The 17,122-nt window shown below is 39.5% G+C and overlaps 1 protein-coding gene across 5 annotated transcripts in view; it reads right to left on the bottom strand.

Moving 5' to 3' along the window:
* The window catches only part of DCDC1 (doublecortin domain containing 1), a 473,661-nt gene that overhangs the window by 401,364 nt on the left and 55,175 nt on the right, over positions 1 to 17,122 (bottom strand). For 4 of the 5 annotated variants that reach the window (XM_070383604.1, XM_070383606.1, XM_070383609.1 and 1 more), the window contains one exon: positions 4,864 to 5,069. The exons of the other annotated variant lie outside the window; for it this stretch is intronic. In XM_070383604.1, coding sequence (XP_070239705.1) covers positions 4,864 to 5,069 — 206 coding nt within the window. The remainder of the gene's footprint in view (positions 1 to 4,863; positions 5,070 to 17,122) is intronic. 5 annotated transcript variants of the gene reach the window in all.

The following is a 17,122-nucleotide window of genomic DNA, read 5'->3' as shown; positions in this document are numbered from 1 at the left end:
CTTCCTCTGATTTCACTTATTATGATATTATCTAGGTTCATCTGCTGCTGCTAAGTCACTTTAGTCGTGTCCGACTCTCTGTGACCCCATAGACGGCAGCCCACCAGGCTCCCCTGTCCCTGGGATTCTCCAGGCAAGAACACTGGAGTGGGTTGCCATTTCCTTCTCCAGTGCATGAAAGTGAAAAGTGAAAGTGAAGGCGCTCAGTCATGTCTGACTCTTCATGACCCCATGGACTGCAGCCTACCAGGCTCCTCCGTCCATGGGATTTTCCAGGCAAGAGTACTGGAATGGGGTGCCATTGCCTTCTCCTATGTCACTGCAAATGGCAATATTTCATTCTTATCATGGCAGAGTAATATTCCCTTGTGTAAATATATCACATCTTCTTAAGCCCAGTCTGGTGATGGGCACTTGAGTTGTTTTTTCATATCTTGACTATTGTAAGTAGTGCTGTTAGGTATGCTGAGGTGCGTGTATCTTTTCAAATTAAGAATTTTTGTCTTTTCTGGATATATGTCCAGGAATGGAATTGTTAGATAATATGGTAGCTCTATTTTTAGTTTGTAAACAAACATCCATACTGTTTTCCATAATGTTTGCATCAATTTATACTTGAAATGGACCTCTCCTGTTAAAAAATATTTTATTTATTTAATTATTTGGCTGTACCAAATCTTAGTTGCAGCATGCAAGATCATTCGAGGTGGTACTTAAACTCTTAGTTGTAGCACGTGGGATCTAGTTCCTGACCAGGGATCGAACCCACACCCTCTGCATTGAGAGTGAGCATTGGTAGCCACTGGATCAACAGGGAAGTCCCAAGCATCTTTCTTAAACTTCTTAATGTTTTTTTTTGTTGCTGTTTATTGAGCTATTTTTCAAACTAACAAATGGTAAATATCATAGAAGCCTAACTTTTCCTCTGACTTAAAGGCATTTGATAAAGTCTATTATTTATTTATATCCTGACTGTCGTATGTGAGTAATTCCCTCAATACTTCCGTGATCTTTCAGTAGTAACAGGGAAAAATCACTGCAATGAAATATGTTTACATACAAGTATTAAGGGAAAATTTACTTTTTTCTAAGTCAGACTTACTATACATATACTACTCCCATCTTGCTAACTTGTTGACATTTTCCTTTTCATGATTTCTGAACTCCTTGTACTAATTCTCATGGCAACCAGTGACTTAATTTCCCATAAACTGTTTCCTGTCACACAGCTTATCTTTCTCTTGTACCACATGAGAAATGGAAATACAGAACAAACAGAAGACTGTGAAAATTTCCATCAATTTGTAAGTTTGAGGTTTTATAACACCAGAGAACAAGAGTTCTTAAATTTTAGTGGGACTAGGCAACATCTGGAGACATTTGTTGAAATTCAGATTCCCAAGCTCAAGAGATTCTTGATAGGCTTGGAGTGGGGCCCAGAAGTCTGAATTTTTAACATACAGACCAGATGATTCTGATTCAGAAAGTCACTAGCATTATGTGCACAATAGAGTAAAGGAAGATAGAGGGGGACTAGGAGAGAGGCACCCAAGAAAGGAGAGAGAAAAAGATAATCTCCAGGTTGATGGTGAAGGGACTAGGGTGGTTATAGGGAATAATCAGGTCAAACTGGAGAGTGAGAGAACATGGCTTTTTTTACATTCTTTCATTGATTTCATTATCTTTTTCATCCTTTCCACCACTGTAATCTCATGCCATGGAACACAGAAAACTAGAAAAAAACAAATAAATAAAATATAATTATTAACTGCTGAGAAAAAGATAAAGATGTCTCATAAAGGAGATGCTATCCAGGTGGCTCAGTAGTAAAGAATCCACTTGCTAATGCAGGAGAGGCAGGAGACATGGATTCAATCCCTGGGTCAGGAAGATCCCCTGGAGGGGGAAACGGCAACCCACTCCGGTATTCTTGCTGGGACAATCCCATGGACAGAGGAGCCTGGTGGGCTATAGTCCATAGGGTTTTAAAGAGTTAGACATGACTGAGCACACGTCCTGGATAATACAATAATTTGCACAGCTTAATACCACTTCTATGACAAAGATTCCAGGAGGTAACTGAGGGAAAATAAAACTTATCTACCACAATGCTAACCTCAAAAAGCTATATATCTAAAGCAGTTTTCATTTTCCATTTACTTTGCACTCGTGCCCACAAATTTTTCCTAATATCTTTTCCAACACGTGGATAATGTTTAGCCAGTGCCCATAGTAGTGGGTGCTGTGTGATTACTAAAATCATACGAAGTAATTCTAAAACCACCTGATTCCAATTTCAAGGGGATGGACCATCATTCTGATATTCTAGATTATAGAGAAGAATGATATCACTTTTGCCCTCATTGAAACTTCTTAATTAGCTAATCTTTTAACCTTCATTTTGATTATGTATCTATTACTGAAATACAGTTATTTCTCCTTGACTCCATTCTGAGTATCAGAGAGGACTTTTAAGCTCCAACTATCTTATTTTATCACCCATCTTATATAACTCCCTCATTTCATTGCAGTAACCTTCACCATATTAGAGTCCTTTACTTTTTAATTCAGTTTTATATTACTTAGCAATAATCTAAAAATAGCCATTAGTCCCTGATATTCCTAATATTTTATCATAAAAGAGAAAATAATTTACATATTTCCTATGACTATACCACCTTTTTAGTCCTACTGCTGATCTGGTATTAATTGATAAATGGGCATTGCCCTATGATTATCAACAAAGCTTTCAAAATTTAAATTTTAGTCAAAAAATAATTAGCTAGCCTTATTTTCCCTCCAAAAAGTTCTATCAACACCAACACCAGTATTTAACTGCCTTCTCTCTTTTACCGCATTCTTAAAAGTAATATTGAGACAAATGTTTACAAATACATTTATTACTGAATCATGTTCTGACTTTTATAAAAATTGTGAAAGTTCTCTAAATTTTACAAACTGAAGAAAAAAATAAGTGAAAGAATTTTTGGACACCCAGTTTTAAATAAATTGACCTCTCACGTCAAAAAGCAAAACAGCAGTGACATTTTTGTTTTATACTCAACCTTTCATCTAAGAACATGTAATCTGTAAGAGTGACTATTACCCCAATTTTACCACTGAGGCATAGAATTACAGAGATTGAACTGAACTGAACTCAAGAGGTTATCTAATCTAGCTTCCATCTCCAGGAACAACTACATTTGAACAATCCAAGAGATGTCCGCATTCTCTATTTTTCAAAATCTCCAGGGAAGATGTTACAACTTGCCTTAGCAATTTGCTCTGGTGTATAATATCCCTTATTTCACTTATAATCCAAATCTGCAGATAAGAAGGAAATAAAATCCAGTTTCCCAGCTCCTTAGTAAATATTCTTACCCAGATGTAGTTATAAAACAACTACAAAAATAAGTAGATGAAGAAATAGATACTTCAATAATAAAAATTTCCAATATCTAGTCAACTATTCACCTGTTTTAAGCAATATTCATTTTGAAAATATTCTGGTATAACAAAATGATTTATAGCTTTCTTCATTTCACAATAAATGTTTCCCATTAATAAGAAAAATAAATTCTATTAGATGTGTATTTATGAGTCCTAAAGAGAAGAATGGGCTTCCCTGGCAGCTCAGCTGGTAAAGAATCCGCCTCCAGTGCAGAAGACCCCGGTTCAACTCCTGGGCCAGGAAGATCCCCTGGAGAAGGGATAGGCCACCTACTCTAGTATTCTTGGACTTCCCTGGTGGCTCAGACGGTAAAGAATCCCCCTCCAGTGCGGGAGACACAGGTTTGATTCCTGGAGAATCCTGCAGACAGAGAAGTCTGGCAGGGGCTACAGTCCGTTGGGATCACAAAGAGTCAGAGACCAAAGAGCAACTCAGCACAAGCACAAAGAGAATAGCAAGATAAGAATTTAATGGGAACTTTCTGGGTGCCAGGCATTGTACTCCACACATAATACCACACTGAACGCTAACATCAATTTTATCAGATAGGCGTATTACTATCACTAGTTTTCAGATAAAGAAATTGAGACTCAAAGTAAGTTATAAAAGGTCTTATAGATAGTGAATGACAAAGCTAGGATTAAAACCTAACTAGTTTGGTTATGTTTCACTGTCTCTCTAATCCATATTTAATAAATTTTCATTGTTTTTATTATTATTTTCAAGCTACTTTAAGATTCACTGAAAAATCCTTATCTGAATGAAAAGACTCCCCCCTCCCCACCCCCACCAAAATTCCCATTAGTTTCTCTGTATTTTTAAATATCAAAGACCTGGGAAGTACAAGCACCTTCTTAAAAAAATGCATTTATATGACAATACTTTAAAATTTGTTTCTTAAAGTTTGCTGAATTGTTACATGATTTTTCTTAGTCCTATCCAGATTTACTTTTTAAATGCATATGGATACTTTTAAACTGAATCCTTGCTATTTCAGATGTCATTGATTACTTTGAAGAGCAGAGGGGCTTCTAGGTTTTAACTACTCTTCTAAATGAAAAGGAGCAGGTTTGAGCTTTGAAGCTAGTTAAATTGACTTCACCCTAAATACCCTGTAAAGTATTATAACCAACTGGAATGTCTCCTCAAGTGTAAACATAACTTTTACCTAAGGAAATGGCCAAGTATGTTGGCCAAATTATTTCCTGAGATGCTGTTGCTTTATTTAAGTAAATTATGTTGTAAGTGCAATAAACATACTTCTAGCCAGCTGAATTCTTGCATTCTATATAATGACTCCTTAATATTCCAGTTTATTTGCTGACAGTGATATACGTAAGGAAAAAACACATTTCAAGAGCCATAAAAACTCTGAAATTTAATTTTTACTTCAATATTTAATACAAGATTACCTTTTTCATTGTTTCCTTTCCCACTGTAATCTCATGCCCATCCTGCCCCGTGCCATTCTTAAAGAGCAGAATTCGGGCTGAGGTCTTCTCAATAAGTTTCTGCATTCTAATAGAAAGAACAGGCTTGGTTTTCCGTCTTTTGACATCAGTAGGAAGCATCAGCCCATTCATTGTCCAAGTTACTTTCTTCATTAACAACAGATGGTCTAGAAGAGATTTTTTTTTAAGTCAAGTCAATATTTGGCTTCGAAATTAAAAATGGACACATCATGCTTCCCCTCCCCCCATTACCTATATTGTATACACCCGCCAGTCTCCATTTAGATGCTGGTTTCCTAAAATGCTACCACCAGCTTCCCACTAACCGTGACATAAGCTGTAGCAAGCTGTCTGCTCTGATAGCCTGCATAAATCATCATTTCTGAAGGGAACAGATGCTCAGGGTATGAAAGAGTAATACCACAATTTAGTCCTAATTAAAATTCACCTTAGCATGCCTCTATCACTGATCACGTGCACTGAGCTGAAAGCGTCCATTGAAAGGGTCTAAGATCCTTTGCTTACTATTAAACAACATGGCTCCTGAATTTTTGTGTTCTTTAAGGGTGGGAAAACACTTTTTTCCTCTTCAATATGATTATTAACCATGTTGCTTTAAAGAAGATGACCTCCAAATAGTAGCCTTATACATAATTCTTCTCTTGTGACTAGAATGAAGGTGCCTTCTAGGACATCTTTGGTAAGAGATTGAAACTATTTCACTAAAAATGAAACCCAGTTTTTCATTAACAATTTACTTTGACCCATACATTTTCAAAGATGTGTGCATGAATATAAGTTTCAAAACTCCCACTAATATTAATGGGAGTGCAACTAAATTACTATGTATGACTTTGAAAATGTAAGGGTAAGAATAGAAGTGCAGTATATTGCAATACTAAGTTGCTGTCAGCATTCCTCTCTTTTCAAGAGGTTTCATTTCACAAATAAATAATTTGCACCTGAGCTGTTTATTTGTGCATTCAATTTATTTTAGATTATATTTTCTGTTCACATAAATTACAAAAATATGATGATTCCTCCCTCATCTGCTTATCTGTCCTAATAAGAGAAACAGAATTTTATTTGCACATAACTGAAAGTAGCTGCATTTATTTATTTGCCCAAATTTCCAAATAACTCTTTGCTATTAGCATTTACCTTGAAAGAAGCATGACCTTTTGAACTTAGAAATGGGACTTTATATACAATCTGATAGTACTGATATGAAACATGAGCCAGTGGTTGTAAACAATTTTCAGGTCCCAGAATGGCTATATTAAATGTTCAAACACCTTTCTCTCTCCCTCTCTCTCCCCACCAACATATACAGACTCACACATACATACATGTACACACACATACAGTGAGCAGAAATAAAAGCAAAACTTAGAGAATAAATTAAAACTAGGAGATTATAAATATGATTAAGATTTAAAGAAGAGAAAAAACTTCACAGAAATTAATGACATATTTTATCACTTTGTAATCTTAAATCGGAGAAGAAAATGGCAACCCACTCCAGTATTCTTGCCTGGAGAATCCCAAGGACAGAGGACTGTAGCCTGGTGGGCTATAGTCCATGGATGGCAAAGACTTGGACATGACTTAGCAACTAAATAATCTTAAACAGATAGGAATTAGAATTAGAAAAATAAATAGAAGTTAATGAGACCATATATGCCTGAAAGAATTGAAAACAGGTGGTCAAATAACTGTATGTATGCACATGTATGTTCATAGCAGCACCATTCACAATAGTTACAGATATAAACCAAATCCCTACTGATGGATAAATGGAAAAATAAATTGTGGTATATATATATATGTGTGTGTGTATATATATATTTTTATATGAAGGAATGTGATTCAGCAATAAAAATAATAAAGTACTGATACATACTACAATGTAGATGATCCACAAAATATTAGGCTAAGTCAAAGAGCATAATCAACATCACTAATTACAAAGAAACGCAAATCAAAATGAGGCATCACCCCAAAACAGTCAGAATGGCCATCATTAAAAAGTCTACAGATAATAAATGCTGGAGAGGGTGTGCAAAAAAGGGAAGCCTCCTATACTATTGGTGAGAATGTAAATTGATACAGTAACTAGGGAGAACAGTATGGAGGTTCCTTAGAAAACTTAAAATAGAACTACTCTATGACACAGCCATCCCACTCCTCATCATATACGCAGAGAAAACCATAATTCAGAGACACATGCACCCCAATGTTTACTGCAGCACTATATACAATAGCCAGGGCATGGAAACAACCTAAATGTCCATCAAGGGAGGAAGGGATGAAGAAGTACTATGTATATACAAGGGAACACTTTTGTTGCTGTTGTTTAGTTGCTAAGTCGTATCCAACTCTGCCCCCATGAACTGCAGCATGTGAGGCTTTCCTTTTCTTCACTATCTCCCATGATTTGCTCAAACTCTATCCATTGCTGCTGCTGCTGCTGCTGCTAAGTCACTTCAGTCATGTCTGACTCTGTGAGACCCCATAGATGGCAGCCCACCAGGCTCCCCTGTCCCTGGGATTCTCCAGGCAAGAACACTGGAGTGGGTTGCCATTTCCTTCTCCAATGCATGAAAGTGAAAAGTGAGAGTGAAGTCGCTCAGTCGTGTACAACTCTTAGTGACCCCACGGAGGCTCCTCCATCCATGGGATTTTCCAGGCAAGAGTACTGGAGTGGGGTGCCATTGGCTTCTATCCATTGAGTTGGTGATAACTATCTAACCATCTCATTCTCTGCCACCCTCTTCTCCTGTCCTCGGGGTCTTTTCTACTGAGTCGCCTCTTTGCTTCAGGTGGCCAAAGTATTGGAGTTTTGGCTTCAGCATCGATCCTTCCAATGAATACTAAGGGTTGATTTCCTTGTAAGACTGACCAGTTTGATCTCCTTGCAGTCCAAGGGACTCTCAAAAGTATTCTCCAGCACCACAATTCAAAAGCATCAATTCTTCAGCACTTAGCCTTCTTTATGGTCCAACTCTCACATCTGTACATGACTACTGGAAAAACCATAGTTTTGACAATATGGACCTTTGTTGGCAAAGTCAAGTCTCTGCTTAGTAATATGCTAACTAGGTTTGTCATAGCTTTCCTTCCAAGGAGCAAACATCTTTTAATTTCATGGCTGCAATCACCATCTGCACTGATTTTGGAGCCCAAGAAAATAAAATCTGTAACTGCTTGAACTTTTTCAACTTCTATTTGCCATGAAGTGATGGGACCAGATGCCATGATCTTCGTTTTTTTGAATGTTGAGCTTTAAGTCAGCTTTTTCACTTCGCTCTTTCACTTTCATCAGAAGACTGTTTAGTTTCTCTTCACTTTCTGACTTTAGAGCGGTATCTGCATATTTGAGGCTGTTGATATTTCTCCAGGCAACTTTGATTCCAGCTTGTGATTCATCCCAGTCCAGCATTTTGAATACTGTGCCCTGCATACAAGTTAAATAAGCAAAGTGACCAAATACAGCCTTGACATACTCCTTTCCCAAACTGGAACCAGTCTATTGTTCCACGTCTGGTTCTAACTGTTGTTTCTTGACCCACATACTAGTTTCTCAGGAAATAGGTAAGGTGGTCTGGTATTTCCATCTCTTTAAGAATTTTCCACAGTTTGTTGTGATCCACATAGTCAAAGGCTTTAGTATAGTCAGTGAAGCAAAAGTAGATGTTTTTCTGAAATTCTCTAGCATTTTCTGTGATCCAAGGAATGACGGTAATTTGATCTCTGGTTCCTCTGCCTTTTCTAAGTCCAGTTTTGACCTCTGGAGGTTCTCAATTCATGTATTGTTGAAGCCTAGCTTGAAGGATTTTGAGCATTACCTTGCAAGCATGTGAACTGAGAGCAACTGTACAGTAGTTTGAACTCACATTGCCCTTCTTTGGGATTGGGATGAAAACTGACCTTTTCAGTCCTGTGGCTACTGCTAAGTTTTCCAAATTTGCTGATGTATTGAGTGCAGCACTTCAATAGCATCATCTTTTAGGATTTGAAATAGCTCAGCTGGAATTCCATCACCTCCACTAGCTTTGTTCATAGTAATGTTTCCTAAGGCCCACTTGGCTTCACACTTCAAGATGCTGGCTCTAGGTGAGTGACAATCCATCATTGTTATTTAAGTCATTAAGATATATTTTTATACAGTCCTTCTTTGTATTCTTGCCACCTCTTCTTAATCTCTTTTGCTTCTGTTAGGTCCTTACCATTTCTGTCCTTTATCATGCCCATCCTCACATGAAATATTCCCTTGATATCTCCAATTTTCTTGAAGCGATATCTAGTCTTTCCCATTCTATTGTTTTCCTCTATTTCTTTGCATCATTCACTTAAGAAGGTCTTCTTATCTCTTCTTGTTATTCTCTTGCATTCATTTGGGTATATCTTTCCCTTTCTCCTTTGCCTTTTGCTTCTCTTCTTTTTTCAGCTATTTGTAAAGCCTTCTCAGATAACCACTTTGCCTTCTTGCATTTCATTTTTTGGGGGATGATTTTGGTCACCACCTCCTTTACCATGTTATGAACCTCTGTCCATAGTTCTTCAGGCACTCTGTTTACCAAATCTAATCCCTTGAATCTCAGCCATAAAAAATGAAATTGTGCCATTAGCAGAAATGTGGATGGACCTAGAGACTGTCACCCAAAGTTAAGTAAGTCAAAAAGAGAAAAACAAATGTAGTATATTAACACATATATGTGAAATATAGAAAAATGGTACAGATGAACTTATTTGCAAAGCATAAATAGACACATAGATGTAGAGAACCTATGGATATAAAAGGGGGAAGGAGAAGTGGAATGGAGTAGGAAATTGGGATTGACATTTATACAATACTATGTATAAAATAGGTAACTGAGGAGAACCGACTGTACAGCACAGGGAACCCTACTCAGTGCTCTGTGGTGATCTAAATGGGAAGGAGCATCAAAAAAGAGGGGATATGTGTACACGGATAGCTGATTCACTTTGCTGTAAGGCAGAAACTAACCCAACATTGTAAAGCGACTATACTCCAATAAAATCTTTTTAATTAAAGAAAAAGAAATGATAGTCAAAAATAAATAAATAAATAAATGAAAAAAGGATATATACTGTATAATTCCATTTATAAGAACTATCCAGAATAGGTAACTCCACAGAAACAGAATTGAAACAGATGTGTGCCAGGGGCTAGAAGAGAAGATAGTAGGGAGAAACAAATGGATAAGGGGAATATTTTGAATGACGGGAATGCTTTGGAATAGATAGTGTGGTTGCACAACACTGAAAATGTACTAAATGCCACTGGTTGTTCACTTTAAATGATTAATTTTATGTTATGTGAATTTCATCAAAGAAAGAAAGAAAGGAGAAGGAAAATGAGAAAGAGGGGAGGCAGAGGAGGAGGAAGGAGACTACTAATGGTGAGTATCTCTCTGAAAATAAAAAGGATCTCTCACTGGGAAAAAAATAAAATAAATTCCTGTACTTTGATAGGAGTGTACCCACAATGTGGAGACCCTCCAGATGTTTAAAGGGTATAAACCTTTAAACTAGGTTTGAATCTCAGCTCTGCTACTTAGGAGCCCCAGATGAGTTACACCTCCTTGCATCTCTGATTTCTCATCTACAAAGTATGCAGTGGGCTCCATTCCACCACCTGATGAGGATTAATTATCTTACAAGGAAAAGTACCGAACACACTGAAATCACTCCATAAATGTCGGCTTCTCCTCCTGCATCCCTGAAATCCCATGCTTATTATGTAGCTCAATGGCATCCCACTCCAGTACTCTTGCCTGGAAAATTCCATGGACAGAGGAGCCTGGTGGGCTGCAGTCCATGGGGTCACGAAGAGTCAGACATGACTGAGCGACTTCACTTTCACTTTTCACTTTCATGCATTGGAGAAGGAAATGGCAACCCACTCCAGTGTTCTTGCCTGGAAAATCCCAGGGATGGGGGAGCCCGGTGGGCTGCCGTCTCTGGGGTCGCACAGAATCGGACACAACTGAAGCGACTTAGCAGCAGCGGACTATACTGAACCATTAGAGTCCAACCAGGAAAACAGAATCCACTCAGAGTACTTGAGAAGAGAGACAGACTGCGGGGAATTGGTTATGTAAGTGATGGAAAAGACCACAAAGCAACAAAAGGACAGTGACACAACCAAGAGATCAGTAATAGCAAGAAACCATTCCCACCAAGGCCAGATGGAGGAGGTGTGACAAGTACTGGATTTAGAGTCTTACCAACAAACCATTTTTCTCTTTGATTCTTTCGCCCAGGACAGGATTTGGGTGAGGCAAGTGAAGGGACAAAGATGCAAAATTTGGGGAAACATGCTCAGGGTGGGGCAAGCACACAACCATCGAAGTGAGGGCCCCCTTAAATCTTGTCCTGTATGTGCTGCATTAGTCTCTCCCAGACCCCAGCCCTGGTTTTGACTGTCTGCCCTATGTGCAGAACTCCTGAAATTCCATTCAAAATAATGCTATTAGCCAGAAACTGTTTTATATGACTTACGGGTTTTAACTCATCTAGTCCTCTCAATGCCAACACCTTTGACTGTGTGGATCACAATAAACTGTGGAAAATTCTGAAAGAGACGGGAATACCATACCACCTGACCTGCCTCTTGAGAAATCTGTATGCAGGTCAAGAAGCAACAGTTAGAACTGGAGATGGAACAACAGACTGGTTCCAAATCAGGAAAGGAGTACGTCAAGACTGTATATTGTCCCCTACTTATTTAATTTATATGGAGAGTACATCATGAGAAATGCTGGGCTGGAGGAAGCACAAGCTGGAATCAAGATTGCTGGGCGAAATATCAATCACCTCAGATATGCAGATGACACCACCCTTATGGCAGAAAGTGAAGAAGAACTAAAGAGCCTCTTGATGAAACTGAAAGAGGAGAGTGAAAAAGTTGGCTTAAAGCTCAACATTCAGAAAACTAAGATCATGGCATCCAGTCCCATCACTTCATGGCAAATAGATGGGGAAACAGTGGAAACAGTGGCTGACTTTATTTTTCTGGGCTCCAAAATCACTGCAGATGGTAATTGAAGCCATGAAATTAAAAGATGTTTACTCCTTGGAAGGAAAGTTATGACCAACCTAGACAGCATATTAAAAACCAGAGACATTATTTTGCCAACATGGTCCATCTAGTCCAGGCTATGGTTTTTCCAGTGGTCATGAGATTTGGACTATAAAGAAAGCTGAGTGCCGAAGAATTGATGCTTTTGAACTGTGGTGTTGGAGAAGACTCTTGAGAGTCCCTTGGACTGCAAGGAGATCCAACCAGTCCATCCTAAAGGAGATCAGTCCTGGGTGTTCATTGGAGGGACCGATGTTGAAGCTGAAACCCCCATACTTTGGCCACCTGATGCAAAGAGCTGACTCATTGGAAAAGACCCTGATGCTGGGAAAGACTGAGGGCAGGAGAAGTGGATGACAGAGGATGAGATGGTTGGATGGCATCACCGACTGAATGGACATGGGTTTGGGTGGACTCCGGAAGTTGGTGATGGACAGAGAGGCCTGGTGTGCTGCGGTTCATGGAGTCGCAAAGAATCAGACACGACTGAGTGACTGAACTGAACTGAGTCCTCTTAATGACTTTATGGAAGGACTGTAATACAATTATTATATCATTATCCTCATTTACAAGTGAATTGAGGTATTGAGAAATTAAATAACTTGCCTAATATCTTGCAGCTTATAGGTGGTTGTGCCAGAATATGAATTCAGTTATAGAAACTACACCCCAAATCATTACACAGTTCTGTCTCTATCTTGCATTTTCCACAATATCCTCAAGATCAAAATGTCTGAAAAAAAGTTTTACATCCTTTTGTACAAGTTGATGCACCCTCACATCACTTATTTCTGTCACTGTTTCCACCGTTTCCACAGCTTTTCACTATCGCAGGGAGATATTGAACCCTTGTCTCTTATTTATTTCTCTGAAGCAAATGCTTATTCATTCAATGACATGTATTGGGTGTTCACTTCTCAAGGCATCAAGTGGCAGCTGTGAGAAGGACAGAAGAGTTTGTACAGATCACAGACTCTTGGCAAGAGACAACAGTGGATGGCCTTTCTGAAGAGGGAACATCTGAGTCGAGAGGCCAGAATGATAAGTTAGTGATGAAAGTCTCAGGGAAGGAGCATTTCAGACAGAGAGAAAATCAAGCACTAACTCTCTGAGGTGAGAATGAGCTGGGTGTGTTTGAGAAAGAACAGTAAAGAAATTTGGACAAGGAGAGAATGTGTATGGATAAAGCTAAAAGGTAGAAAGGGGCAGATGGTGGTCGGCCAGGATAAGGGGTTTGGCTTTTATTCTGGATGTGATGGGAAGCCACTGAAGGTCCTCAGCAGAGCCCCTTATGAAGAGCAGACTGGGACAGAGTGTAGGAAACACTGGTGGTTCCCCCGGATTCCTTTTAATCAGCCTAGTGCCCCCAAACTCCACTTGTGAGTCCTGGCCATCAACACCTCATAGCTGACCCTTCTCCCGGGACCTGTCATTGGCTGAAAGGAACCAGCCACCTGGCTAGGCAATGCCTGTGAGGTGATGAGCTCTTCCTCCTACTCAGAGGACAGTGCACAGCCAGGAACTGGGGAGACACAACAGATAGTCCCCTTGCTTCTGGGAGGGGCAGCTGAGTGGTGTGCTTCCCACTCCCTACTGGGGCTGGACTTAGCAGCACACAGGGCTTGGCTGAGCTTCTGCCTCTTCTGTCTGCTACCTCCCTCACTCCTCCACAGGTCTCACCCAACAGTCCCTCACTGAGTCCCCTGTACAAAACTCCCCATCTCAGGCTCTGCTTCTAGGGCACCTGACCTCAGACTGAGTCAAAGACAGGAAACCTAACTTTCACCTGTCATTTCTTCTCAATAACTCTTAAACGCTTCCTTTCCAGTCCCACTTGCCCACTTCTCTCTCAGCCTCCTATCATCTGCAAGAGCTTCCTAACTGTATTTGATCCTCCTCCATTACATCTGACATTCTATACTCCAATTACAGCCAAATTTCCCTAATCATTAATTTTATCATTGCCCCAAAAAAACTTCTTGGAGTTAGCTTTTGAAGTTTTCTACCTGTCACCCAGTCTGTATGTCTGACTGTCAGTAGGTCAAGCAGTCAACACTTATTGTGTCCATCTTATGTGCCAGACCCTGCGCAAGGAATATGACATAGTCTCTTCTCTTGAAAGGAGACTAACAGAAGAGTTTACCAACAATGTGACACTATCCAAATTTACCACTTTTACCTATGCTGACCTGTTAATTATTCCTTGAGCACATCAAGTTCATCTTTAAGCCCATTGCCCTTCACTTATTGAGACTCAAGTCCTTCTCAACATCCAGTTTAAGATCCTCCTTTAGTGCTCCAGCTTGCAATGACCTGTAGTCTCCTGAATCCTTTGAGCGTTTGCAGCCTGTCCCTTATATTCATCCGTTCAACAATGTTTGAGAACCTTCCACATGCCAGTACTACCTGTTAGGTAAAGAGCGTAAACCACGTGGAATTATTATGTAAATATCTTAAAAGTATATATCCTACTTCTGCTTCCATGCTTAAACCTTTGGAAAGGTAGGTATCAAGCCTGTATTTCTTATTAGTTGCTCCAGGGTATACACAAGTTCACTGCGCACGGTATAGTTTGTTGTTTAGTCACTAAGTCGTGTCTGACTCTTTCGCGACCCCATGGACTGTAGACTGCCAGACTCCTCTGTCCATGGGATTTCCCAAGCAACAATACTAGAGTCGGTTGCCATTTCCTCTTTCAGGGGATCTTCCCAACCCAGGGATCAAACTGGCATCTCCTGCATTGCAGGCAGATTCTTTACTGCTGAGCCACCAGGGAAGCCCTTTTCATAACATACTAATTATGCGAAATAAACTTCATGGCCTTTTTGTGTGTACCTACCATCTTTATTCCCCACCTCTCCCCGTTACGGATTTAAATATGATTTTTATACCACCTTGATGTCCACTAATGACCACAATGGGATACAATTTTTTTATGAAAAGAAGAAAACCTGTTAAGGAGAACAGCTTGGCAAATGAAGGTCTAGAAGGAGTGGAATAGACTGGGATGAATTCAGAGTATATTTCAGGTAAATGCTTATGTTTTCCTCAAGGTTTCCCTTGGCTCGTCTCTTCTAGGAAGCCTTTTCCAGCTTGGACACCTGCTCTCTGTGAAGGCATCTACCACTGAACTAACCCCACACTATCACTTCGCGCCTCCCTGGCTAAACACGCATTGCTTGCCTGAGGCGTGGAGTAGGCGCTCGATAAGTGCTGAATGAATGGATGGATAATCTTTATTATTCCTTTTATTTTATAATAAATTCCTTTTATTCCAATAAAAGGAATATATTCATGACTCTATTACCTAAAAACACTTAAGGATACTTTACTTAAAAAAATAGGCAGCCTAAAAAATTTAAAAGATAACATTTCTGAAGTTCCAAATAGGTTTTCTGAAAGAACTCTAGGTAGATCTAGGAAGACCACATAATAAAGAAAATATTCAGATAAATTTGAAATTATCCTTTACAATATAAATTATATACAGTTGTTTTTAAAGGTACTCCAACTTTTCAGATTCTTGTTGATAAACATAGAAATACTATTGGAAATACATAAAACATTTTATACAAATAAAGAATTTTTAAACCAACCTGTAAAACAGCCCAATAAAATAATACTAATCATGACTAAAACACATTAATAATATATTAGATAAGCAGCAAAGCATTAAAAGCAAGGGGTCTGAAGCCAAACTCGGGGATCCAAACCTTAACTTTGCCCCCTAGTAACTCTGTAACTTGGAGAAGGCAATGGCACCCCACTCCAGTACTCTTGCCTGGAAAATCCCATGGACAGAGGAGCCTGGTAGGCTGCAGTCTATGGGGTCGCTAGGAGTCGGACATGACTGAGCAACTTCACTTTCATGCATTGGAGAAGGAAATGGCAACCCACTCCAGTGTTCTTGCCTGGAGAATCCCAGGGACAGGGGAGCCTGGGGGGTTGCCGTCTCTGGGGTCGCACAGAGTCGGACACACGACTGAAGCGACTTAGCAGCAGCGGCAGCAGCAACTCTGTAAATGCAAAATAAGTCAATTTTATTTGTCTTAGTTTTCTTATCTGAAAAAATGACAATAATAATATTTCTCCTTACCCATTTTATGAATGAAAGACATTTATACAGATAGAACACTTTTGTATAAATATGAAATACAGCAAACATTGCTGATATTATTATCCTCATGATTTTCACCAAGAACTTAGCCTATGGAAAGCAATGTGTTAAGTGCTTTATAAACACTAACTGGTTTTATCCTCTAAACTTTAGGAAGAGATAATATTATCATCTTCATTTCATAGATGAGGTAAACAAGATCTGAAGAAATTAAGCAACTGTATCCCGCATCTCCTGCATTGAAGGCAGATTCGGCTCAGATGGCAAAGAATCAGCCTGCAACGCAGGAGACCCTGATTCAATCGCTGGGTGGGGGAGATTCCCTGGAGAAGGGAGTGGCTACCTGCTCCAGTATTCTTGCCTGGAGATTTCCATGGACAGAGGAGCTTGGCAGGCTATAGTTCATGGGGTCGCAGTCAGACACAACTGAGTGAGTAACACTGGCCTCTACTCACTAGATGCCATTGGGACCTTCTCCAATTGGGACAACCAAAAAACGTTTTCAGACTTTGCTAAATGTTTGCCAGGACACAAAATTTTCTCTAGCTGAGAACCACTGCAGTAAAGGAGTCTGAGAGAATACTCCTCTGCAGAGGTGCAGGGAGCTGTGAATAAATGACTGGCACACACCATGCTCTTATTCCAACTTTTGATCATGACTTTCCCTCTCCATCTTCTTTCCTCCTCAACTCAGTGCCACCACCTTTAATCTACTTTCTTCAGGCTTCACAGCCTCACCTTATTGAGAATGAGTACCCCTCATTTTATTGAACTGTTTCTACACGTGTGTCCCTTAAGACTCTGAACATTTCAATTGTAGGAACTGTTTTCTCATCTGTGCACCTCTGGTATGTGCACTTCCCAGGTGGTACACTGGTAAAGAGTCAGCCTGCCAACGCAGAAGACGCAGGTTTGATTCCTGGATCAGGAAGACCTATCTCCTGGAAAAGGAAATGGCAACCCACTCCAGTATTCTTGCCAGGAAAATCTGTGGA

This window comes from Bos mutus, chromosome 15 (genome assembly GCF_027580195.1).
Source record: "Bos mutus isolate GX-2022 chromosome 15, NWIPB_WYAK_1.1, whole genome shotgun sequence".
In the NCBI taxonomy this organism is placed as follows: domain Eukaryota; kingdom Metazoa; phylum Chordata; class Mammalia; order Artiodactyla; family Bovidae; genus Bos; species Bos mutus.
The sequence above is the reverse complement of the archived record's forward strand: the minus strand, read 5'-3'. Positions and strand labels throughout refer to the sequence as shown.